At 46.5% G+C, this 26,952-nt stretch overlaps 2 protein-coding genes across 6 annotated transcripts in view; one reads left to right on the forward strand and one right to left on the reverse strand.

Annotated features, from left to right (window-relative positions):
- The first annotated feature begins 16 nt into the window (after nucleotides 1-16).
- On the forward strand, nucleotides 17-3,002 carry ROMO1 (reactive oxygen species modulator 1). Its single transcript, XM_075438955.1, has 3 exons — nucleotides 17-101; nucleotides 276-406; nucleotides 2,650-3,002. Exons 2-3 carry the CDS (start codon nucleotides 276-278, stop codon nucleotides 2,756-2,758), a joined length of 240 nt encoding a protein of 79 aa, XP_075295070.1. The 5' UTR covers nucleotides 17-101; the 3' UTR covers nucleotides 2,759-3,002.
- A 1,297-nt stretch (nucleotides 3,003-4,299) lies between these two features.
- The window catches only part of RBM39 (RNA binding motif protein 39), a 31,885-nt gene continuing 9,232 nt past the window's right edge, over nucleotides 4,300-26,952 (reverse strand). For 2 of the 5 annotated variants that reach the window (XM_075438944.1, XM_075438945.1), the window contains exons 5-17: nucleotides 21,464-21,529; nucleotides 21,303-21,356; nucleotides 19,770-19,887; nucleotides 19,023-19,175; nucleotides 18,349-18,486; nucleotides 16,780-16,845; nucleotides 15,667-15,871; nucleotides 15,385-15,462; nucleotides 9,694-9,726; nucleotides 8,475-8,550; nucleotides 8,210-8,315; nucleotides 5,401-5,479; nucleotides 4,300-5,297 (exon numbers count right to left, since the gene is read on the reverse strand). In XM_075438944.1, coding sequence (XP_075295059.1) covers nucleotides 5,197-5,297; nucleotides 5,401-5,479; nucleotides 8,210-8,315; nucleotides 8,475-8,550; nucleotides 9,694-9,726; nucleotides 15,385-15,462; nucleotides 15,667-15,871; nucleotides 16,780-16,845; nucleotides 18,349-18,486; nucleotides 19,023-19,175; nucleotides 19,770-19,887; nucleotides 21,303-21,356; nucleotides 21,464-21,529 — 1,273 coding nt within the window. In that variant the 3' untranslated portion in view covers nucleotides 4,300-5,196. The other 3 variants (XM_075438947.1, XM_075438946.1, XM_075438948.1) reach the window with 3 other exon arrangements.

The following is a 26,952-nucleotide window of genomic DNA, read 5'->3' on the forward strand; positions in this document are numbered from 1 at the left end:
CGGCCGCGCGCTGCTTCCTTCCGGCTGCGTCACGCCGCGCGCCGGAAGTGGCGGCCGGAGCGGGCAGCGGCGGAGGGCGCGGAGCGGGCGGGGGCAGCGAGGTACGGGCGGGCCGCCGGGCCCTTCCTCCGCCCCGGGGCGGCCTCCCGCGGCCGGGGCGCCGGGCGGGCGGGGCGGGGGGGGGAGGGGTGGCGCCGGGGGCCCCCCGCGCGGCCCGGGGCGGCGGCGGGAGCGCGTCCGGCGGAGCGGCGACCCCTCGGCGCTTCCCTCTGCAGATGCCGGTGACCGTGGGCCCGTACGGGCAGTCGCAGCCCAGCTGCTTTGACAGGGTGAAGATGGGCTTCATGATGGGCTTCGCCGTCGGCATGGCGGCCGGAGCGCTCTTCGGCACCTTCTCCTGCCTCAGGTACGTCCTCCCGCCTCGGGCGCGTCCTCCTCAGGCGCGTTGTCCCACCTCAGGTACATTCTCCTGCTTCAGGCGCGTTCTCTTACCCCAGGCGCGTGGTCCCACCTCAGGCAGGGCGAGGAGCGGCTGCTGCGGGCCGTCGTGACACAGCCGGGGCCAGGGAGCAGCGCTCCTGGGACGGGAGGCGCAGCTCCGGGCCTGACCATCTCACAGGTGAAGCTTCACCAGCGGCTCCCGGTTGGCCGTGGTCCGAGCGCTCGCTGCCAGCCCCGGTCTCGGTGGGGAAGGTGCGGGCACGGCCTCGGGGCCGGCTGCGCAGGAGGAGGCCACAGAGCGCATCTGGCTGCGCTGGGGCTGTGGCAGCTCGGGGGGAGCAGGGCGAAGTGTCTGCGCAGGCGCCCGTGCAGCTTCCTCTCACTCTGAAGCTTCCCGAGGCGCTCCCCGAGCTCCTGGGCATCTGCCTCGGGGTCGCTTTGGGTGAGGCCCCATCTGGAGTCCTGTGTCCAGTTCTGGGCTCCCCACTTCAAGAAAGATGAGGAGCTGCTGGAGAGAGTCCAGCAGAGAGCTGCGAGGATGAGGAGGGGACGGGAGCATCTCTCCTATGAGGAAAGGCTGAGGGAGCTGGGCTTGTTCAGCCTGGAGAAGAGAAGGCTGAGAGGGGACCTTAGAAATGCCTCTAAATATCTGCAGGGTGGGTGTCAGGAGGATGGGGCCAGACTCTTTCCAGTGGTGCCCAGCGACAGGACAAGGGGCAATGGGCACAAACTGAAGCAGAGGAAGCTCCAGCTGAACCCGAGGAAGAACTTCTTCCCTCTGAGGGTGCCGGAGCCCTGGCCCAGGCTGCCCAGGGAGGCTGTGGAGTCTCCTTCTCTGGAGATATTCCAGCCCCGCCTGGCCGCGGTGCTGTGCAGCCTGCTCTGGGTGACCCTGCTTGGGCAGGGGGTTGGGCTGGGGGACCCACAGAGGGCCCTTCCAACCCCTGCCAGTCTGTGATTCTGTCCTGACCCCCTGCATGGAGGCAATTACCGTGCTGATCCCAAGTCTTAATTGCAAGAGAGGAGGCAGAGCTGTGGCTGGCAGTGGCACAACCCCACCGCGAGTCAGAGAGGGACGACAGCCCACCTTGCCCCGGCGCTCCAAGCTCGGGAAGCCGGCTCGGAAACAAACAGCGCTCGCTGCTCCGAGTCAGCTCTGGCGCTGCCGACTGGCTGGTTTGGGCACACATCATCCCTGAAGAGGAATTACTGAAAAAAACGCTTTTGTATTCTGGAGAACTCTTTCTGCTGAAGGTTTTTAAGTCTGTGATTAAACACGGGCGATGATTTGGTAGCTGGCCTGAAAGGAGGAAGAGGCACAAAGTCTAATCTGACAGAGTTTAAAAAGTTTTCTGATCTCTCTGAGATGCTGGGGAGCGTCTGTAAGCGGTGCAATGCTAGCGGAAAATACAGATTTCAGGTATTTAAAAGCAGCTGTGACAGTGGTTCTGTTGTACTTGACACAGCTACGTCACTCTGCTGTACCATTTTGGAGGGAAAATCTCCATGGTTTAAAAATCAAGTGCATGAAATTCCATAGACCCTACGGTCACTGCAGTGCTTCAAGGCCAAACGTTACGAGAGCTTCCCGAGAAGCAGCGATTCTGTTCATCTGACCTCGGTGAATGGGAGCTGGAGAGCAGAAATGCCTCGATGCTTCTAGGCCTCTCACGTTTCTCTCGCATTAGAAGCACAGCGTCGGTGGTAAACGGGAAGTTTGTTTACAGCGTGGTTTCAAGTCGGTAGCATTATAAATACTGCCGCTGCAGCCCGGCGGGATGGCAGTGTGACAGCTCAGACCCTTTTTATTCTCTGGCGAGTCCAATACTTGGACAGCACGCGGTGTTTTCCCCAAAGCACGGGGCCTTGGGGCACAGGCGGGTAAAGCTGTTCCTGCCAGTGGCGTGCAGGAGGGTACGGTGTCAGCGGGGACCGCCGCAGGGACAAGCAGACGCAGCCGTTGGCGAGGGTTGCTTGGGTACCCCAAAGAGAACAGCTCCTTTTTTTTTGCAGTAGCTCAGGCTGGTGGCCCTGCGGCCAGTCCCCTTGCAGAGGCAGGAGGTCTCGTTTTAAACTCAGACTGAGGAGGAGGTGTTTGGTTTGGGCGCTCAGGAAACTGTTACCTGGTTTTATCAGCTGTTTTCTGCCACACGCATTACCTGTCGGGTTTCAGCTTTGATGTAATTCTTGTGTTCTTCTTGGTCTCAGGATTGGCATGAGAGGACGAGAGCTGATGGGTGGAGTTGGCAAAACGATGCTGCAAAGCGGTGGGACGTTTGGGACATTCATGGCCATTGGCATGGGGATCCGCTGCTAACCCGGAGCTGGGCTTACCCGTCCAGCCAGCCCTCCTCGCTACCCTAATAAAATCTTTCGATACCTGGAAGTGAGCGCTCCGCGTGAACCGGTGCAGCACCGCCCTCGCTCTGCTGATCGATTGATTGTAAACATGCTTTTTACTAAGTTTCTACTTTCCTCCCTTCTCTTACTCCCATGACAATGAGAATTAATAAGCCTTTGTACTCCATTAAAGTTCCTGTTTCACAGGCACAAGCACAGCACGCGCATCTCTCCCATGGTACCTGGGCCGCGCGCGTCCCTGGGGTGCGGACATGGAGCCGCTCCGTGGCATCCGTGCAGCCCCCAGCTGGGCGAGCCATGCTGTAGCCAACGCAGACCGACAAGCCAGCGTCTCTCCTGGCAGACACAGCTGGGTCGGCGCTGGCCCCGTTCCCGAGTTCCCGGTAACGCGGGGCAGATGCCCTGACAGAGAGCGAGGGACCCCCAGAGGGCTCGGACGAGTCCTCGGGCAGCGACGGCCGCTCAGGCACCACCTTCCCGGCAGCGCCTGGGTGCAGGACGCAGGCAGGGAGCAGCCCCCAACAGTCACAGCCACGCTGCGAGAACGGGAAATCGCGAAACGGCTGGAGAAGGGGAAGCCGTGCCCGTCGCGTGGCAGCTGCCCTGGTTTTGTGATGGGTCACAAGGATGACTGCGATACGAGACGCGCGAGATGTGACCTCGGTGCGGCCTCGAGCGCTGCCGTCGCCGCGTGACCAGCGCCGAACGGCTCTGCAGGTGCAGGCCCGGGCAAGGTGCGGCAGGGAAGGGGGCTTCGGCTGCAGGAGCCGCGCTCCCAGCCCAGCGTCCTCCCGTCCAGCCGCCGTCGGGGCTCGGCGAGGCGCTTCCCTGGGAGAACGGGGCTCACGCCCGGCCCTGCCCGCTGCTGAGCGACGGAGCGCTGGGCTCAGCGCTGCAACCCCCAGTTATCGGCCTCCTGCAACGAGGCCTCTCGCCGCTGCTCCTTCTTTTCCAAGGACGGGACAGGGGCAGCAGCACCTTGACCGGCTCCTCCACAGCCCTCACCTCGCACGAGGGCTGCTGCCCGGGTCTGGGGGAAGACGCACAAGCCTGGCACCGCAGGCTGGCATGCCGCAGCCCGGGTCACCCCATTCCCCCCGGGAGCACGGGCAGCGTCCCCAGGCAGTGCGTCCCCACACCTCTGCCAGAGGCCAGGGGGGAGCAGGGTCCCCAGAGGGCACATGTCAGGACAGGCGTCCCGACAGAAACCCGAGCAGAAGCCAACACAAACCCCTCCCGCAGCCCAGCCATTCCCAGCTGGGGATGGGCGCAATGGCTCTGGGACGGAAGGGCCAGGGCTGCCCCCCACCCGGGCAGAGAAACCCCCCCGGCCCCTACCAACACAGCTGCAGGGCACAGAGGATGCAAAACCTGCGCGCTGTCCCGGAGGAGCGGTATTCCAAACCCCCACCACGGCGAAGCGTCTCTCCCTCACCTTCCGCACACACTGCTGAAGCCAGGGTGGGAGAGCGGAGAAAGGAAGCTGCATGAAGGCCTTTTTAAGAGAATTTTATTTGAGTGGTTCTTACAAAGATTGTTGCAATATGAAAGTCTTTGTTTTGATAGAAATATCAAGCTGTCTTGTCAAACACACTGAAGTAACCCAAAAATATATTTCAGAGCTCACAGAGCTTAAAAAGAGCAAAGATTATATGCAACCAGAACAAAACACGTTTCTGTATTTCCTACTGATTTTCAGACTCTGCTGAAATCCTTCAACTGTGCCACAGCGCACACACAGAAACTCATCTGGAAATGCAGAGATCGTTTTGTTTGGAAACTTGGACACACCTCACACAGTATTTACAAAGAAACTTTTACAGATACATTAATCAAAAGTTACCATCAAGAAATAAAACCCTTCAATCCTTCTATTCTTACCAGTTATTCAGCACAAAGCGAGCCCAGCGGCTGTCCAGAGTCACTTTTCAGTAGCCTTTTGAGGTTCCATTTATACAAAACACTAAATATGTCCCTTCATGAAGTCTGTCTCCGATATTAACCTTTAGCAGATCACCTACATTTAGTGAAATGTAAAATGTAATTGCTGCAGTAAAAGAAAGGCTCGTGAAACATTAAAAATGCCATTATGTCCCATCTGCCTTTTACAGAGAACTTGGTTTCTATGAGCTACTTCTCAGTCCCTACAGATCACCTTAGTAAATGTACAAGAATTACAAGGCAGAACAAGAAGTCAACAGCTTTGTATACAGTGGAAATGCTAGTTAGGGAGAATGAACACACTGCATTTCTGCTTACTTCATTTTATTTTTAAAGGTAGCAGGAAGTGTACACAAAATGACATTAAATCCTTTCCTTTAGTTTTATCTAAATAAAAGATAACTCAATCTTCCTCCAAAAAATAACTATGTACAAAACTGACTAAATCCATCTTCATCGTCGAACAGGAACCAGTAGCTGGGTTGCAGTCATAGAGTCTGGGAAAAGGCTGTGGTACGTTGGAAGAGGTACATATGCTGCCGTGATCATTTTACCTGAGCAGAGGAGTTAAAAAGGAGAGAGAAAAAATAAAAATCAGTATTCGGTCAGTTCTGTAGCTGATGAATAGCCCCAAGTCTCCCCATGAAATCCACTCACCTGCAAACCACCTCCCATGCAACGCGTTTACGGCTGCAATGGCAGCAGCAATCGAAGGACATTTGACGTACACGTTGCCCTGCAAGGCAGAAGCGTTACAGCCCGTTAGCGCCTCGACAAACGTCCCACATCATCAAAGCTGCCTTGCTACCCTCCTGCTGCGACCAACTGCCCGTGCAGACTGAGCGTCAGAGAACAGAGCAGCGGACAGCTTTTCACCTGCACGCACTACCGTACCCCAGCAGCTATCTCGGCATGAAACTCTTCCAAACAGGATTTTGCCAAACAGACCAAAAATGAGCTTGACCTGCAGTCAGCAAGCAAAGGACTGCTCACCTGCTGGCGATAACCCTTCTCAGAGAGTCTCTGCCTGCTCCCGATTACAAACCTCATGCGAAACAGCAGAGCACGAGGAGTTTGGCCATCTCCACTGTGGGCTGGCCATGAAGTTCTGTAAATCACGAGCCGCAAGCCCTAGATGCGTAACTAGACACGCAAGGTCACCGTCTGGCTTTCAGAGGGATTACGCGCTCCCTGTTCCAGGGGCAGGAAGGATGCTTAGCGCTTCAAGGCAGACCGGGACTCTGAAAATTCCCTTACACGAACTCCAGCATCTGCCTGTCTGTACTGGAGCAAGGACTGAGACAAATGGGAAAAACCCATCACAGCAGGGCAAGAAGAGAGCCTAAGGTGGCATCCAACGTGAAGGACAGGCTGATCTTTCAGCTTCCCCAGAGATACGTGTTCTATCTGAAGTCAAGCACAAACCCAGCCTAATCCAGAGCACTGCAACATTCATTCAACAACTGCAAGACACACGGCCCCCGCAGTAATGCATATGCATTGTTCTGGCTGCCTGCTTACAAGCAGACTCCCACCAGTACCTCTTGAACCAGATCAGATTCTAGCTGAAACAGACTTCACAGGAAAAGAGTATTTTTAGAAACAGAATCCAGCCTTCCCCTTAGCAGCCTTTGCCAGCCTGTACTAACTCTTCCCGCTGTGATCGAACTCGTCCCTTCCCCGGAGGGAAAGCGGAGGTCAGGGGCTGGCGTTGGAGGCACTGAGCGCTCAGCAGCACAGTTCTGCTCTCAGCCTCCCCCTGCACAGGCACCCAAGCTGCTCAGAGCCCAAACTGAGCCACAGCAACATCAAGCGTCAGCGTTCCCTAAGACACCACGGTGCAGACGGGTGCGGTGCGTGAGAGCACGTGCTCAGCTGCGACTGCAACCTTCCCACCCACCAGACACCACGTCCTCGCGGCTGCCAGCCCTCAGCCTGGGAAGCCTGGCTGGCTGGGGAAGAGCCCTAAAAAGGTGGGAGACTAGAACGCTCGACAGGTGACCTGACCAGGATCTAAGCCTGGAAAACAGAACAGCACAGTGGAAACCTCTGTTCAGACACAGTATTTCTAAATATCAGTGTGTGCTTTAGATCTGGGTCATCGCTGTGCTACTGTGACAAAATGGATTTCACTAACAGCTAACTCGCAACAGAGTAGCTGTCGTTTTTTCTTTTAAATCCACTTGCTAACATGAACCAGACTTGCAGCTCCATGTGCTCAGAAGGTAGGCGAGGTACACTGAGGGCTGTTGCCTTTTTTGGGGGTCGGAGGTCGTGGGTTTTGGGCGGTTTGGGTTGTGGGGTTTTGGTGTTTCTTCCTACGTCTGTTGAAGGACGCTTTGTTTTCTCTACGGTAGCAGCAGACAAATACACTGTGGGAAAGGCTCCTACGTCCCATCAGCCCGGTAGTCCAACGCAGCAGTAGTTCTGAAGATAAAAAATGCTAGAAAGATTGTATGTTCTTTTCTGTACTAGACTGCAGCCAATCTCATGAAAGGGCTGCAGACAACAAGAGTCTTCTAGAGAAGCAGCACAATGGTAGTGAAGGTTTGTGAGCGCCAAGCGCTTCACCAAGCAGAACAATCCCATGGCAGCAACGCTGGCAGGGACAGCAGTGCAGACCTGAGCCTCACACAGCGCAGGGTCTGATGGTTCGAAAGTAATCCAACTATGAGCGCGCTTGAAAACCGGACTGCAGTTTGGGCTGTGCATTCTATACAAGAGGGGTTCAAGAAGCCCAAACCTCTTTACAGACCTTCCCCAGTCTATATTCCAAGAGCTGGAACGCAGGGGAAGAGATAACCAGCCTGGGGATCGTGTAAACAAGGTGAACACAGAAGAAAAACCTATCGGCCATTTGAAGACGCAGCTGGGAGTCCCTCAAACAGGCCCTGACCCGTATTTACGTCTGCATCAGTGGCCCTTTTTCCTGTCCTCCCTGCTGTACCTCTGGGCACTCCTACTGCCCGCTGCAGGACTCTGACCTTCCTAGGGAACACAACTGCTCCCGAGCACGGGTCAGGCACACGTCTCGCCGCACAGCCCAAGGCTGCCAGAGCAGTGTCCTTGCTGCTGAAGCCTGCGCTCTCTGGACACAGAGGAAGCTGGAAGTCCCTGGCGCCTGGGAAACGGCACAGCTTCAGGGAAAAGCCAACTGCCAGAATTAAAAGAGGTCACTACTCTTCAGCCTGTACTTCCACAGTTACTTCAGCTGTGTCAATCTCTAAGAGCAGGCTGCAGCACCAGAAAACTGCTCTCACACCTGCATCTGAGTTGCACACAATGACTCAAACCAGGAGGGAACCCACCTACATTCTGCAAAAACTGCAAAGTAACTTCAAGAAATTTAGATTCAGTTGAGGAAAAAACCACCCAAACCCCACAGTATTCGTCATGCTCCCTCCATACACAACAAAGCAACAGAACTCCCTAAACCTGCTCAGTGTCTCCTCGGAACCAGGCATACCTGAGCTGAGTTTTTGTCTACATAGATGTGGATAACTCCTCCATGTTTGTTACATTCCTCAATCACATCATCTTTGATTTCTGTATCCCAGCCAGCTTCTTCTTCACTGTAGGGGATGGAGGAAGAATAGAGATGGAATCGTTATCACTCAGACAAAACCCACCCCGAAACCCATCAAAAACCCTCTACAACATTCTGATTCCTTTCTCAGATGTTAAAGTCACCAACAAATGCCAAACAGAAACAAGGGATGTAAATCACTTACGTTTGAGGATTAAACATGTTGGAAAGCTGGAAGCACTGTGTTGCAAGTGGTTGTACAGAAGCAGCTGCAGCCAGAACTGTTGTAATGGAAAAAAAACAGTAACAAACCTAAGAAGCCGCTATGCATGTCTCCAATTTAAATGAAAATCTGCTATCTATCCTTTAAAATCCCAACATTCACAATAATAGCAACAGTTCTAACAAAACAGAAAACTGAAGGCAGGAAAGCAAAACTCCTAAGCAGACACTATCCATGACAGAGAAATTTTAAATCTGTCGATACAGAAAACGGCACAGATGAACTAGAGTTAAAGCTGAAAAGCGAAGACAGCCCTGCACATCTGCTCTGGCAGATTTTCCGTTTAAACACTGGCGCACAGATACACGCGTCTTTGCACGCATCTGAAAACTCTGCCCGCGTTGTATGCCAGCAGCACCTTTAATTTTTTTTGTCATCAAGGAAGCCAAGCAGCAGCTCAGGATGGGATGGCACACGCACACCTCTCCCCCCCCCCCCCCCCCCCCCCGCCCCGCCCTCACAGAAAAGTGGCAGGCACATTTGAGAATTCTCAAAATGTATTTTAAGCACGTTGCATTATCCTTCAAAAAAGTATATCCGTACTTTTGTCCCTTGGAAACATGTAACAGGGAATACTTGACAACTAAAGCAATAAACATCTTAACTGTAGAACAGATCTAAACTCTTTCCCAGTAACGATGACATGATTCTTGTCATTTACTGGTCACAGTGCATCGGATTGAAGCTAAGCACAGCCCTACAGACTGCCCCTTCCACGAGCTGCACGCTTCTGGTAATGCCGCTGAGGTAGCGGCTGCTGCCTCTCCACACACGCAGACATTACAGCGTGCACAGCAGAGCACGACGACGACTAACCCCGGGACAGCAACCCCAAACGAGCCCTCCAGTCCCAGCCAACCACACCTACACCCGCACACAGAACCACAAATCCACCCTTTTTCTGGGACTGACATACGGCAGGGAGTGTTGCCGACACCGAGGAAGTGCTACAAAGCAAAGGCAAAGCGCTCCCCATGATCGCCGTCACGTTCAGCGCCCGGCCAGCAGCAGCAGGACCCCTACAGCCACCAGCACAACGCCACTTCTCAGGCTGTCGGCAAACTCAACACCGGGAGCATTGAACTTACAGACATCTGCAACAAAACCTACTGCTGACAAGCGATATCAAACGCTACCTTACCTTCGTTCTGCTGAGAGAGTCTTGTTTGCAAATCTAAAGAAAAATATACAGAAGTTAATGAGTACGCTTGCGAGTATTACTGTATCGTTACCCATCAGCCAGGTTGTACAGCTTGCATTTTTGTGGTTAAGAGCTTGTTGAGCACCTCAGCCCCCTCTCACTGCTCCTCTCTAGCTGTGACTAGCTTCACTGCTACTCACTTCTGAGCTGGAATATTCTGTGCGTGATAGAGATTCCGTTACCACAAAGGTAAGCATCTTTCAAAGAGAAACAATACCTTAAGAGACAGGACCATGGCCTTCAGTTCAATGTTATCGTTTCCACCTTGCCTTTACTGTCCTTCAACTCCGAGAGACTTATTTTTCTTCCATGAGAAAATAATTACAGCAATTCTGACAGGCCTTAGAAGTTCAGCATCTTTACTAACAGAAAGCATTTCAGCACACAGTTATCCAAACGTGACATTCTGACAGCAGCTACCAAATTTAATTTCAAGTAGAATAAAGTGGTATTTCACCTCTTTTCATATAAATATCATAATGACACAAGTCACTTGGTATTTTTCAAATTCAAAATATTTTCAAGTATTCAGAACGTTTACTTTGCCAAGGGAACACTAACTACTTGTCTAATACCGTACAGCTGTCCCAACAGAGAGCAGGCCATCACAGACTTTCTAACAATTTCCAAGTACACAACTCCAGTACTTGACATCTTTAAACCAACAGAAATCTTCGGAATACAGGAAACGTAAGCACAAGCCCCTTCACTCTTGTTCCGGTGTCATTCACGCAGACCCGAGGCGGCGGAAGCCTGAAGCTCACCAATCCCCTCCGCGCACTTGTTCAGAAAGCAGCCCGGGCAAGGTTCCAGGCAGCAACACACTTCTTCCCTGTCTAACGAACCCTCCACCCCAGCACTGGGGGACCACAGGAGCGAGGGGTTTGCTGCTCTAAGTACCAGGTAGCAAGAGCCCCAAAGACAAGTCCTCCTCAGGCGCCCTCCCAAGTGGCTTCCACAGAAGAACACCTACTGGGAACCATACTGAAAAATAAAGAGCTGGGAGGAGCAAGCTGAGGCTGAGCTCTAACAAGAACTGGCTACATTTAGCAAGTTCTTCATCTGGATCTGAACACAAAGAAATCCTCAGCTCCACAGAGCAAGAAACATCACAATGGGGAAGACCGTCTTAGCCTGTATTCCCTGCAGAAACTGTATGGATTTGGCCAAATCTGTAACTAATTACCTAGTTAATTACCACCCAAACTGTTTGTAAACAAGTGTGTAAAAAAAAAAACCAAACCACCCCCCCCCAATCTCCTAGCTCACTCTAGTTAGATGAGGACAGAGACTTCTCGCCCCACCATTCTGACACAACTGCACACACGCATCACGCACAGACGCACCCCCAAGCGCCCGCCCGCCGGGGGCTCTGCAGCCGCACGCTCCAGGCTTCCTGCACCGAACGCGGCCAATCCACGCAGCTCAGCAGCTCGGATTCTGTCTAGGGCCAAGAGTCAAATCTGCTCTAAACACAGGAAGATCAGCTAACAGCATCTTGTGGCAGCAAGCTGCACAGGTTAATTAGCTGCCACCTCTGAAACACAACCCCTGTCCACCACATCCTTCATCAACTGTTGACTGTTCTTGTTGCTCAGGATTGAAGAATGGTCCTCTCGTCTCACACCTAAATGCACTCAGAATTTCAAAATTGTCAGTCTTCACTGTCACCGCTTATTCTTCCCCACGTGCAGTTTTTAGACAGTACATGGAAACTAAACTTCATACATCTGTCCAGTTAAGATCAAAGCAGCATTTTCAGTACGTTCTGTATATATGATCTGTAAGAGCAGCGAGTTCAGCATGCTTAGTACAGAGACGGCAGAATTACAGAAATATCTGTCGAAGCACTTTGTATCTTAAAATGAAGTCGTGTATTTCTTTTGAAACACAGCTAGCTTTAAACAAAGAGAAGCCTGCCAAGCTTTCTACTAACTACTTACACCAGAACGGCAGATCCAACGGAGGTTCTGGATGAGAACACCTATTCGTCCTGCTACTGCAGCACACTATCTCCATCTTTTTGATAAACAGGTAGCTCCTTCCCAAAAGTAAGAGATGTTTTGTGCACAAAGCATTAGAACAATGTTCTATAGCTTCACGGTTGTTTTAAGTTTCAGATTTTCAGGCAGAATTTACCAGAGAACAGAAAGCACACAGCTACAACTGTTCACCTTCAATACTTTTTCCTGCTGGAATTTTCCCCACGGGAATAATGTCCAATTTCTCAGGTCTAACATTAAACTACTTCTTTAGCTTCCCTAATTTAGTTTGATTCAACCAATCTTCAACACGGGTGACCAGCACTGTTCGCAAATGCGTACGTCACATCTCTGGTGAGTAAGGATGCTGCCTCCAGGAAGACAGCTGTGCTTTCAAAAATGCGTCACGCTGACAGTTCATCTTCACTTACTGATGAAGTGGGGTATTTAGATCCCTTCCTCCTTCCTGGCCATCTTTCACTGCTGAACTCCTAGGCCTTGTAACTAGAATTTGTTTCAACCCTGAATAGCTGAACAACGTACAGCACCCCAAGAACCCCTCTGCATTTACTCACCTCACTCCTACTCCTGTTGACCATAGTTATTCCTGTGAATGCTGAACAAGATCCACCCAACACCTGAACTCTGGCTGCAACAACAGCCTCTAACCCTCCCAGCTTTGACCTGAAAAACCCTCTTTGTCTGAGCCAGCTTCTTTACACATCTTGTCCCTCCTGCTCTACCCGCTCCTCCAGTTCAGTAACTTCCAAATGACACAAGTCCCACGTTCAGAGAGAAGAGTTCCACTACTGCTCCTCTGTCTAGGAAAGCCAGTTTTGTCACAGACTGCTTAGTCTTTAACTGCAGTTTCACTGAAGGTATGCTATACTTTTAATAATATTGTCATCCAGTTTACCCATCTTTAGCATGACTTTTGAAGGTGAGAAGCAAAGCCAGAGCAACAGGACTGGAAACTGGCCAGATTATGTTGTTGTTCCTTCCTTTTAAGCGTAGGTAATTTAGAATTAGATGTTCCAGCTATATATTGTATCAGAGACTTAAAATATTTATTGACAAAAACCAGATACCAGACCTCAGGTTTCATGTATCAATTCCCTCACTAAACTGATGGGCGATTTCTTACTACTCTGAACTGAATACAGCCAGCTCTTACTTTCAGCTTTGCTTCCACCTCGTGAATAACTTTCTTTTTCCAGTCTGTATTCCTACCCTACCTTCCTCAAATTCCAACCTTTAACACCAGTTTCCCCACTACAAACTGCAGCAATAAGATTCTTTTAAAACACCTTGGGAGGACTTTTTCGTTCAACTGCAGCCCCGCTTCCTTTCTGTTCTCTTCCAGAGTTAGTAAATCTCCACCTATGCTTTCACGTCTTTTACAAGGTCTAACTCCATCTGACTGTTGGCAGATAATTCTCATTCCACCTCTTTCCCAAGCTAAAAATACTGGTTTATTATCAGTCTTTTTCCTGTCCTTCACAGGCTCTGTGGTTATTCCCCATTTCTTTTGAGGTAGTTAATCCCCCAGTTCCATGCAGAGACCATTTCTAACAGGACTGTTTCTTCTTTCTGGGGATACAAATCCAACACAGCATTAGCGATCTGGAACTGCAGGGACTTTTTACATCCTGCCTGTTCAAACACCCAAGTTGCTTAGACCAGATGACTTTATTGCCTTGTTTCTTCAACCACCGCTTCTGAAATCAGAAGCCTTAGTTACAGATCTGTTTTGTTTATCCTCCCATTTAAACTTGAGCAACTCATGATCCCTCAAGTCAATGGTCATTTCTATTCTCATCCATAACATCTTCATTACTTACCAAATTGAGTTTAAAATAGCATCCCCTCTTCATGAGTCAGTGAGTGTCTGATGAAGAAATTTGTCGGATATCACATCCAGGAATATCTGGGCCCCACCATTATTACTAGCAATTCTTCTCCAATCTGTATCAGGGAAGTTAAAGTCTCCCGTAATGTCATAATTCCTGGTAGTAATTTTCTCTAACAAGAGTAAAGAGACCTTTAAACCATAACCAAATCTCACTCTGGGGACAGCCCATGACTCTATGATAGTAAAAAGCCGTATCTTTTTCCAGTTACCCAAGTTGCACATGTCTGCATTATTCCTTTCGTACAGGTGGAATAAACAATGCTACTCCTACCACTTTTACTTCCACAGTTACTAAACACGCACATTCTTAAACTGTATTCGCCCTGAGGGTTTATCCCTCCACGGCCATGTTGTCTCATACTGATTCCATGCTATCTTCACAGTTCAGCTGTGTCAGACATTTTTGGCCACGTTCCTCATCTGGGGAGTCTGCATCTCTCTGGCTTGTTTCAAATACGGAGGTGGGGAAAGGACTGGTATTTTTAAGAAATCTCTCTCATTTCTCATTGACTATACCCGTTTCCAAGACTGCCACACCACTTCAACACCTACATTAAAGGTGATCCGATTTTAGTGTTGTTTACCTTTCCTTCTCTTTCTGGACTAGATAACGCTTTTTCCTTGCCACTGGTCTTTTTCATCTTTTTCTTCTTAAATAGGAAAAAACCGTTTTTCCTCAAGCCACATTTTTCTTTCACTAGCCAGTTCCTTTTCCCTTTGAGGGTGTATCTATAGAAAGATCCTATTATATTCTTTTAGCAAATGTCTACAGTTTTACATGTATGCTCTTTTCAAACCTGCAGCTGAATTTGGTAACATGATTCAGGTGCATCTGAACTCTGAATCACTTCTGCCACACACTCTGCTGGAAGTCAAACAAAACAATGTCACCTGCTCTTTGCTGACTTCCTGACACTTCTCACACATTCCAGCATCTAGTTATTTGTGACATTCAAGTCTTTTCTACTGCTATGACAGTTTCATGCCCTCTGTTCTTAGCTTAGTAAAAAACAAGAACAAGAAATTCCGCTCTGTAAATTCCTAATCTCCCGTGGGAGGTTACTCCTTGCTCTAGTTCTGAAGCCCTCCTGAACAGCTTGATGTTTAGGCCAGCTATGAACCAGCAGTACCAGTCACATCCTGAGCCTCGTCCCTTCTCACCACAAAATGAAGTCTCAGTAACACTTCCAACGTAACCACTTGCAGAACACACAAACCATAGCCAAATCCAAGCAACACACAAATTCCCTGACGTACAGCGTCCTTCCTCACCAGGACACCCGCTGCGTAAACCTAGCACCACTGCAGTCTTTGTTGCCACGTCCCCCATAAAGTCCTAATAACCTTTCTGCCCCTGGTACAGCTCTGCTTTTTCAGCGGGTCGATCTCCTTCCAATTCTGAGCCTGCCTTTTTCAACAGTCAACATCTACACTGCAGCAGAACATAAGATTTCCCATTAGTACAGGGAATAGTAAAGATAAAGAAATGAAGGCTTGGGATGAATTCAGTCAACTAAAACAGATTTGCCAGAAATACTGCAAAGTGAATCACACTCGTCAAAGCTGTCATACTGTCACTGTTTATTTGCTCATGGATTTGCAACGTTTTCTAGTTTGCAAAACATGCTGCAATACCTATGTTCTTATTTTAAGTGATCACAAAATGTAAATACCTCTTGTCTCAAAATTATAAAGCATAAAATATTTTTGAAAAATAAACAGGTCATCATTTCTTACCTGCCACAGCTCCAAACGCCAAAGATCCGCTCATCTGCAGAGCCTGCTGTGCAGCCGGGGGAATCTGCAAACCAGTACCTAGAACAGAATACGAACGGACCTTGTAACGAGCACTTTTCACTCTGTTAGAGACGCCGTAACAGAAATATCAGAAATCTTACTGTTGTCAAGAGCTTAGAATTACCATTCCATGTATTTAGCATAATATTCTGTGGGGTGTATTAATTCAAATTCTGCAAACTGCTATATTTTCACAGATTTCCTATTAATCATCACACATACCTTCCGCAAGTCTTGCCATCAACTGAAGGCGACCAGTTGTTCCCAAGTCAATCCCAGTCCGTTCCAACTCATCACTGTCCAAAAATGAACTGGCACTGGAAGCATCAGTGCGCTCAGTTACGTGTCCAACTTTCATCGGCCTACCAGCCAGCTCAAATCCATTGAGTTGTTCCAAGGCTTTTTTGGCACACTCAGAGTCTGAGAACTGTAGATTGGAAAAATATCAATTCAGCTATACTGCCTACAGGATTCAGCAACAATTCTACTGGATGTAATATCCACAGTTACATAAACACAAGAAACGCTACATTTCAGATAATAACAACTACAAGCTAACTTAAATGTGCTCCGTATTTTCCATTTACACCAAGCACACACAAGTTTGGACATTTACTTTCTCATATTTAGCTAAAAATATAGTTAAATATATATTATTGTTGAAGCTAGAGGATCTAGATATTGCAATCAACACAAGCCATGGCTGTGGTTCTCTTTCAACACTTTCCCAGACAGACACTCACTTCCCTTGTGATCTTGTAGCTGCCATGCCTTTACCGGCTATTCCTAACAGATGTTCTGCTTTGTGCTGCGCACAAATATTTTGTCAGTGTTAAACCACCAAATATTAACCATATAGTTAGCTTAGTGTCAGTTGTCTCCAAGTGCCAGAGGTCCCAGCCGAGACTTTTCTTCCCATGACAAATTGCCAGGTCAGTCAAGAAACCCAAGTTCACAAAACTGTCTGACAGTGAAGAGGAAAGATGCTTTCAGCTGAAAGTTTAACCTCTAAAATTTTATTTCCCCTAAACCGCTCAAATTCAGTCCTTTTCTACGCACTGTGAAAACGTCAGTCTCTACAAGTATTTCGCCTGTAGAAGACAGCGTTGCTTTACCAGGCACTGACCAAGAACCCACTCCACTCCATTCTATCCCATTCTAAACGTGTGCATTGTTCAACCACAGCACCCAGAGACCTGGCAGGAACAAAGGCGGTGGCTGCCGCTGCATGTCCTGCAGCGCGACATTTCTCAGATAAGACTGCTGCATAAGCTATACTATTACATGGGAAGGTTACACTCAGAAATTGTCCAAGTCTGGCAACTCCAGTCATACCGTAATAAATCCATATCCTTTTGAGCGTCCAGTTTCACTATCCATCATCAGCTGAATGCTTTCAATCTGAAAATAAGAAAAAAGCCATTTATTATCAGCCATTTTGGAACAAACCACAAGCTATCAAAACAAAACCTGAACACAGTCCCACCAAATATACATGTATGAATGCAAAACCACTGATTTTTAATCAGTTCTTCATTCCTTCCTCAAGTAAAAATTAGTGTACAGGCAGCCAGATACATACTCTGACACTGAAACAGAAGCAGGCAAACATAAGGGTGATGAATAATTTATCCTTTGAGTCCAGCTACAGGCAGAGGCTTGTTCCTGATGCAACGTTCTAGCAGACAACAAGCATGCAGACATCACAAAATCCTAACTGAAACACTATACATATGCTGAGAAACTCCATTTCACAAAGTAAAAAAAGCAGTTTGCATGACTTCTACCAGTGGCTTTAAGAAAAAGGTGTATTTTAAATAATTATTTGCATATGGAAACTCTTAGAAGCTTACAGCCACCGAATTTAAAACACATTAGTAAGTCATCCATGAGCCATAAATTAGTGTTGGGAAGAGACAGCAACAGAGAAGCAAGAACAACGGAGTTTAAGACTGGAGTATACAGAATCAGGAGAAGGAAGAACCTTCACAGCTCTACACGTAAGCCTCCTAAACTACATTAATCCTACTGCCAGACCTCGAGAGAAAACAAGAACAGCCATGTGGATTAAAATTAAATAAATTGCTGCAATTTTCCAGGCTTTTACACAACAGAATTAAAGGGATACACACAATGAATCTGAAAAGCACTGTTACAGTATGTATGAGGCAAGGTTAACATACAAAGATAGTATGAAAAAACATCAACGGACTTAGTAATTTTTTATTTTAAAAGATTAAGTATATCACTTCTCCCCTATCTAATAATGATACACCTAGGATACCTTAGTTAGCACAGCAGAGCTAGTATTTATTATGGCTCCACCGGAAACTTCAGATTCCATCTGCTCACTTCTCGAACTCTCTCTACAAAAACTATCACCATGCGGCAAACTGGCACCTCACGACCGAGGCCTGCACAGGACACACAGCTAGCTCACGTAGTAACACGGGCTACAACTTGGGCAAAAATCCTCAGCATCAGATGAAATTACTACATTCACAGTGAACGGGACTCAGACCTGATTCTGTGCTTTGTGCTTTAACCTGTGAAATGGGGGCGGGGGGAGGGAAGACATTTCCAAGCTGCAGAACCAGGATATAGTATCAGGGTTTTTTGTTTTGTTTTGGCATTTTAGGTACCCTTTGAATTCTCAGCTTTCCTTCTTAAGACCTCCCATTCAAAATCACTGGACCACATCACAAATCAAGGTTCTCATTTGTTCTCCAACACTAACTCCGTATCTAAAGCCTTAGGGATGTACAGGCACAGAAGAGGGAGAAAAAGAAAGAAACATTTTGCAGGTGTGAGGCTGAATTATTTTCAGAAGCTGTGCACGCTCTACAACTAATCTAGGTTTTCCAGATAAACTGTCATGACACAGCATGCCAAATTAAAATTTACCCTGCCAAACGGCTCAAAAATTCCTCGAAGCATATCTTCAGTTATGTTGAAGTGTAATGATCCCACATAGAGCCTCATCGGACCGGCACTGCCCTTCTGCAGATTATTCGCCATTGCTGCTGCTCTGTTTTTCTCTGCCTAAGGAAAACATAAAAATTCACCTTGTGTAAGAATTTAATAAAAACCTCTCAGGTAAGCAGCATACATCTACCAGATTAAAACTAGCAGATTCACCAAAAAATACAAGCTGTTTTATAATCTGCACACTAGTGGACTTTCAACTACAAAATCCAAGACCACAACCAAGTATAGAGACCCAGTTTCCAAAAGCCTTCAAATCGAACAGCTTCATGCAGAATTCTGGCTGGTATCTAGTAAATTAACACTTTACATATGTCAGAAAGCATACATATTACATACTATAATTCTGTAACATTATATAGTTTCATTATTACTTTCTTAACATCTGTGTTTTCAAAATGCATTTGTATCATTCTGGATTGCTTTAATTTACCTGTCAACTATGGGAAACAAATTTACAATTAGCTTAACCAACCGTCCTTGTTACGGTTTTCCAAACGTGCAAGGGTAACCAAATTTTCAAACAGCAAGTTTTCCAGCAAGGTAAGAAGGCACCACTCGACGTGATTAAAAACAAGGTTTACAGCTCTTACCTGTGATGCTTGCACTATGATGGGTACACCCAAGACTCTCTGTCCGGTTAGTCCTATTGCCAGAGGCACTGAACTAACATCAACAAATTCTACGTAAGCAATTCCCTTCGAACGCCTGGAATTTCTATCCGAAATCATTCGCACATCACGAACCTGAAAGGCAAACATAACTGCTGTTGAAGAAAAAAACGAAGGCATCCATTTCTCAGAAACATATTAATAACTACGCAATTCTTTGCTAAGCCAATGGCTTTGTAATCAAGCTGCAAACGTAGAGTAGCATGAGGCTACCTTAACTAAGATATCCCAGAGGCAAGCTAGCATTAAAAGCTGTCATTCAAAGTCAAATGTAGTATGCTACAGGAACAGGGGCAACAGAATACTTGGAGCACTGTAATGCTTTAAGCCAGAACCCTAGAGCTGATAGATCAAAAAAGTTTTTCCAAATTAAAAGATAAACTCATTCTTACATTACACTATAATCGGCAGACCTATCTGCAAAAGGCTTCAAAAAAATGAAGCTGGTTGAATGGGAATTGCATCACACCATACGCTGCACACGAACTCCTGATCAATGACGTTTTCACATTCAGAGCCGTCAAGAATCAGTTGGCTGTCACTCATCCCCTTTCCACCTGTATAGCCAGCTCTGGAAAGCCACTTGCTTACAATTCTGCAGAACATCAATCCTGTACTAGGACAGCTTGAGGAAGTACTCGGAATCATTTTAGCCTCCCTATTAATTACCTTCCCTACTGTAGAGAAAAATTCTTCCAGGTCTCTTGGTCGAATTCTTGCAGCCAGCTGCATGCAAAATACTGTTCGAGCATCCCTCTCTTCAGGGGTCAGATTATCAATAGGTTCTCTGGAAAGAGGAAAGTTCAGTTAAAAAATAATCTGACTTCAGATAACTCATCTGCGGACCATGCAGGAAACTCTAAATAATCAGTACTTCCGAGTCCCAGGGGAAAAAAAAACCCTGCTGTATTAAAAAAGGCAGGCTCAAGAATTGAAAGGAATACCTAGTATTAATATAACAACAATACACATGCATCTTTAACATGGCTAAGCACCCTGTTTCAACTGTAAGCATTAACTATGTCTGGAAAATTGTATTTCATGTACAAAAGCCCCAGCTAAACAGAGGTGCCATTTTGCTATTGTCCAGAACAGTACCACTCGGGAACTTGCAGCCAAAAAGATGAGATGAAAGGACAGCAAAACAAAAGGAAAACAGGATAAATTAGCAGCGACCAGCTGCCTGAACTCTCAGACAAGGAGTATGAGCCTTTGTCTGTGGTTTTGCAAACTAAAATCTCGCATTACCCAGTCACTACAGCCACTGCTTAAATACTGGCATCTGCAAAAACAGAATTCTCAGTCCTCATTTCACAGTTTCTGCTTGTTAACCCATTAAGAAGTATGAGTAGTGAATAATTACCCTCATCTGTGACACCAGAAGCACTACACTAATTTTATTTCAATACTGATCACTAGCTGAAATTAGATGCACCACTTCTAAAGGCGTTCAATCTTCAGATCTAAAAAAATCTGCCTTGTACTTAAATACAGGACAGAATTAGCATGCTGGACTGAGTTTCCAGTCGTCTAATATGTATTTATTTTATAAAAAAAATAAAAAAAAAAAATCACTGAGAACACACAAGAAAAATTTAAACTAAATTATCTCTGTAAGAGTTTGCTAATAATTAAAAAACAAAGCAAGATTGGTTAAATTTAACTGCATTACTTTAGAGAATAATCTCATTAGCAGCTATGTAAATCCAATTCCAAGTCCAAATAAATGCGAAGCCTAAGAATGGATAAGCACCTCCTGGATTTCGAAGGTACCAGGCTTCTCTACAAATAACATCAATACATACTGATCAGGAAAAAGCAGCATTTGTACTGTATTTTTACATTCAGTACTTAAGAATATTAAGATTTCACAGGAAAGCTAGCTAATTTAAACCTGAATTAACAGCAAGAAGATTGAGAACACAGAAACACAAAAAGCAAAGCATGACATTTTGCAAACTGCCACTATTTACAGTTGTATGGTGTTATGGGGGAGGGGAAGATAGTTTCTGACACGAAGAAAGCAACATACTTTCAGTGCTCTCCTCTCATGGGTTTTTTGAATGAATTCCAGCATTACTTGTGAGGGTAAGCTGGAGAGCAAGTAGTCAAGCGTTATTTCACCATTACTTCTCCAACTTCAATTGGACAAAAAAAAAAACCAAAAAACCACAACAAACATATGTGTGTAAGAATTCCTACCTAACAGGGCTCTTGTCTTTTCTGAAGGGACTTTTGCTTCTGGAGCGTCGTCTGCTATAAAGAGAGATCAACAAGATTATAATCAAACCTTCCATTATACCAGTCTGATTTCAAACAAAACCTATTAATAATGCGATAAGAAGTAGAGAAAACTCAGAAACCTTAATTTGATGCTGTGAGGCAGACCAATCTTCCCTCTGATGGCACTGTTGAATTTTGGACCAGAACTACGGCAAAAGCAGAGACAGACATTACTCACCAGAGCACCTGAATTCAAGACTTCCTGTCTGTACTCCCATTACACCGCAAGTGCTCACCCACCCTTGCACCTGAACTTGTAAACATTTTCCATCCGCAGCACCCACAGCATGCATAAGCTACGTGCAGCACTCCAAACCGTAAGGCACGGCATACATTCCCTGCTCAGTTTCATCTGCATTGCAAAATCCCACAGTATGCAGGACTCCAAGGAAGAATGAATCGTGAGCCAGTCAGACACGGCACATTTGTATGTGCCAAATACTCTGAGCTACAGTTACTGTTGTAATTTTTACGTTGTCTTTTTTGTCCACATGCATATTCCACCTACTGATGACTGCAAAGCAGTACCTCGATGGCCTGGAATTCAGCCTCAGAGCAAAGTGGTGCTGGCAGGACTATTTGCTCAAGTGTAACACTTTAAAACTGAAAGTTTCATGAAATTTAAATTGCAAGTGGATACCAAAGTGTGTCCCTGCAGACATCTGCAAAGGACACATTCACCAATGCTGCCTCAGCTCTAGCCACTGAAGTGCTATGAATATGCAAACACAGCTTCCTTTAATTAAAGTTCTTAATGGACATCAGAACACAGGACCATTTCAGCCAGCAGTTAACCTTATATAGACATGTCACCACAGAAGGAATCCAATCTCTTGGCTGAATCTAATTTTAGTTCTCCAGGCTTCACAGAGCTGTTAGAACAAATGGCAATCTGCCCATTGCGTCCACGTCAAGGACAGTCCTCTCGCTAGCTGCTGTGGCACAGGGTAACCGAGTGCGACACGAATAGCAAGAGTCATCCTATCATGTTCTCCCTGAACTTGATCTCCTTGTAGATACAAGGCAAAGAACAACACCTGTTAACGTTCTTCCTGTAAATCCACCGAACGGCAGAGGCACTGCTGCACAGACTGAATGCTAGGGGGTTTGTCTTTCCATCTGCACAGAATTGATTCTTTCTGCTGTGGCTACAAATTGATGTGAAAACACCCTGAAAGACATGGCAGTCTGAAGACATTAAGTAGTCTTTCACTAAATCCATTTAGGCAACCAATTTGATAAGCGTCTTCTTGCTACTCAGTGGAGCAGTAATGCTTATAGTTAAGCTCAGCATCCACAACAAGGAGGAGGATGCCCATTTTTAAACATGTCATGACACAGGTGGAAGTAGTGGGCCAAGATCCAAAACCGTGCTGGCCAGGTTAAAGCAAGGGAAATATGGCCCTGTATAACACTGGAAAAAAAATAAAGAAAAAACATCATTTAGAAACTACTTATCAAGAGAAAATAACTACTTATTAAGAGAAAATAAGACATGAAAAACAGGCACACGTTGAGATGAGATCACTACTGTTCAAAACCAAACTTTTTTTCCCCGCCCCCCTAGGATAAATTACTCCATTTCCTACTCGAGTTCAGACAAATGACTGCTGAGAGCATCCATTCAGGTTCTTCAATGTCTACCACACATACTGCCAAAAGCTGCATCTGGAAATGCTGGTACTAATTCCAGAGGCTGGCTTCTCATCAGAGGTGGGATTACTCTGCATCTTCACACCTCGCGATGCAGAACGTGGTGTTCTCCATTTCAATTCAAATGCAGCACGACAAACCAATCACAGGGACTCCAGAGTATTAACACGCAGACCAACTAAATGATAGTCAATAATCAAAACCACAAATTTTTAAGGAAACAGTGAAAAAAATGTTTAAAGTGTTTGTCTAAACCTAATGAAAAAAAATCCCTAAGATACACAGTAACAGTTTTCAAATATATGCACGACTACTGAGAGCAGGAAAAAACAAAAACAAACATAAAACCCCCACATCTCCAAAAATCTCTTTTCCATTTTCACTCTTGACAAATAAGTAGTATCTTATTTACATGACTACATGGGAGAAACAGTAAAAAACCCAGCAAACTAAAGCCGTAACAGACCACTGAAACGGACTGAGCAGAAAGCTGCCTGGGGCAAGCTGATGGCCCTCCTGAAGATCCTTTTTCAACAGCACAGTATTCTGCAGGATGCATTTCTTTGGGTTTTTCTAAGGAGACTTGCCTGTAAAGCTGTAGATCTCAGGGGAATTTTCTTCTTTCCTCCTACTGCCTAAGAAATCTTTGCAATTATTGCCTGGCTCCTGCTATCGTGTACTGAAGCACCGAGTCACGAGCAATTTATCTTTATGCCTAGGTGCCACGCATTAAATCCTGCGTACGGTCAAACCGCAGCTAGGTACAAGTTTTCCTAAACCTGCTGTCCCCACATCAGACTTCTTCACCCGGTGTGCAAAGAGCCAAAGACACAGCATCGAGGTATTTCCTTATTTCATGTCTGTGCAGAGACGCGTGCTGGGGGTAACTCCACCTACGTGATGCCACGTGGCCTAACAACAAGAGCCAGGCCAGAACACAGCCAGTGAAGTATCAGCGTCCACCTGCTCAGCCACACCCAAGACTTGTTCAACAGACGAGTTTCAGACAAGGCAAGCTTTGGCTAACAGAGTCCAGTAGAACTGCGATGAGCTTTCAGTCTTGATGCAATAACCCTGCTTTCCCAGCAGCTTTGCCCAAATTCTTAGTTCCAGAATAGCAACAGTCTAAGTGACTTCTACTGTACATTAGCAGCAGCTGGGATTTGTTAGACAGATGTCTAAGCAGGAATACTTGGTTAAATTCTTTCTCCTAAGAGACCTAATAACACAACTGTAAAACACTTCTGGGGCAAGACAGGCCAGAACAGCAATATTAAAAAGCCCTGTGATCACTAAGCAATGCAAGCCAGTCACCCAACTTGAAAGAATTAAAACATTTAATCACTATCTCGTGCTTCAAGGTGACAAAATCCAAGTCCTCAGGTTCTCTGCGGTATGCTCTTCTCCTTTTCCTTCAGAATTACCTATACCAGACTTTCTCTTCTCACTACTGCAGACGCTTCCACATCACCCCCAGCAGCAAACACATCTCAGTTTACAGATAGTAGCTTGAAAAGGGCCCTTTATAAAGCAAATGAGAAAAATAAAATATAAAAAAAACAACCCCCCCAAAAGCCACTAAGCATTCTGAACTAGATGTTGCAGTCAGCTACAACACTCCCTGCAGTAACACCAACTCAGAACTCTCCGAACAGCCCCACAAGGTGGAACTCCAGATTCACATTCTCCGGCCAGCGAGAGCATTCTGATAGCTACTTCTGAAACGCCAAGCTGATGGCACTCCTACAGAGACTGTTTCTTCATATGGAAGCACCATTTCTGGTAGATCCAAAGGTATCTGATCCAAAGCGGGTTGGCAATGCAGCAGGCTTCATCTCCAGAACTCGTGTCTCCCTGCAAGTCAGTGCCTGTTACACGGCTTTTAAAGGTGAGTCTCTGCACTGAAGAGTCCTGAACAGGAAATCAGAGGAGTTCTCCCTTGAATCTTCTGAGGCCCTTCTTCACATCTTCTGAGCCAAAACTACAATTTGGGAATTGTGTTAGAACGAGTATCACTTCAGCAGCACCATCTCATTATCTGTACCCTACAAGTGAACGGCAGCCAACCGCTGGCCATGCAACAGTCAGTACCCACACCTCTGGAGCGCAGATATTTGCCCTGTGCCAATCTTCCACTGAACTCTTTTAAACACTAAAATTCTACTTGGTTAAACAAAAGCAACAATTCAGCAACTGAAGCAGAGAATACAACAGTGCCAAACCAATAAGCACAATGCCGTATCCTCAGGGGATACTAGATTATCTTGCCTTTTTGCTCACTGTCTCTCAGTACCAGAGAAACTGCACAGAACAGCTATGTAAGACTATGAGAACAATGAAAAATACCCCTCACAGTTATTTACCTTCCTGGCACAATTTATCTTGATGCATTAAAACAGGCATGGGTTATTGTAGTCATGTCCAAACTCTCACCCTCTGCTCGACGAAATTATTTTGGAAGACTGCAACACAAACTCCCAAATTCTCCAGGTGAAGAACCTTCTCACCCAGCAACGACAGGAAAAACAAAGACCAAAACACTCCAATGCAGCTGAAAGAACGCAGCAACTCCCAACAAAGCGATGAGATGAAGGACATCCTCTGCACGCAACACCACCCGGGAGGCGAGAAGACTGGCAGGCTCCACATATGAAAGGCTGAAGATCTCGATCAACGTCCTCTGCTTATGAGGCAGTCGGGAGGCACAACGGTGGCACCGGCACAACCCAGTCAGCTACTGCAATCTTACAGGTGCCAAAGAGCTGCAGAAAGCATGCCAGCTGTGCATGAAATCTTCAGAGCTGAAGCCCAGAGCAGCTTGAGAGAGGCCTGATATCAGCCCTGCCTTTGCTTTGTCTCAGGTATCCTCTATGACCCCCAAGCACAGAGGGCTGATGGAAGCACAGGATGCCACCGCACCTCAGCGGAGCCAGGAGCTGCAGTATGTTTTCATTATGAAAATGCCAACACCCACATAACTTAATGCAAAATGAGCCCCTGAGATCTCGGGCATTTTCTGTTTGCATTCCAAGAGCACCAAAAGGAATGGGTTCCCTGGATTGGGACCTAGCCACCTAGAAAAACATTCGTGTGCAGAAAACTGTCCAAGCCTGCAATTTATCAGAAGGTAAACAGTCTTCTCAAACATCTCGAGAGCAATTTCTCCAGTGTGGATGACATTACATGCTATGACGAAAAAACCCACATCTTTTCCAAATGCCTGCTTCTGACACGATCTTGCATTCTGAGATCTGACAACAGTTGAGATGAGACCCAGACAAAAGCAGACACAAACAGCAGCCTCAGGTAACCAGTGAAAGCCAAGCGTACAACCCAGTTCTCACTCTTTTTCTGCTTCTTGCAAGGCAAAAAGAGGTGATGGGGAGGAAACAGGAGGGTAGGAATACAAAACAGCAGAAGTACAGAATAAATACTGATGAAGAACTGGTTTTTGAGAAATCACTTAGAACTGTCTGGAACTACCTACAGCAGAAGTTCTATCAAGCCAAAAATCTGAGAGGAAGTGAAGAATTCTTCACACAGCCTTTATAAACAAGTTTGAAAAAAAGCAGGGCAAATACACAACGCATGGGCATTATTAAGACAAGACGCTTCCAGTTTGGATGCATAAACACTTTAGTGTAAGAGTTTAAGAGCAGTAACCCAATAAAAACCTTTAGTAATACAAGCAAAAGGGTTTATGAGCCTGTACCAACAGTCATAGACTACTATTCTTTTTTTGACAGTTCAACTGTCAGGTTCATGTACTGAAGACAGTTTGGACATGTAGAAAACTTGCTCGTTATTTTAATTTCGTGATAAACTTTGTTTTCCAGTCAGCTGTACACATTCTTTCACTTGCTTCTGCACCTTTCTGCATTTGGGTAAGAATGAAAACGAGCACAAGGCATTGGAT

Source organism: Opisthocomus hoazin, chromosome 18, assembly GCF_030867145.1.
Source record: "Opisthocomus hoazin isolate bOpiHoa1 chromosome 18, bOpiHoa1.hap1, whole genome shotgun sequence".
NCBI lineage: Eukaryota > Metazoa > Chordata > Aves > Opisthocomiformes > Opisthocomidae > Opisthocomus > Opisthocomus hoazin.

What these genes read in the sequence shown, in the direction of transcription:
- ROMO1 (XM_075438955.1), top strand. Translation starts at nt 276, where the DNA reads ATGCCGGTGACCGTGGGCCCGTACGGGCAGTCGCAGCCCAGCTGCTTT. An exon ending in GGCACCTTCTCCTGCCTCAG is followed by an intron (nt 407 to 2,649) that starts GTACGTCCTCCC and finishes TCTTGGTCTCAG; the next exon opens with GATTGGCATGAGAGGACGAG.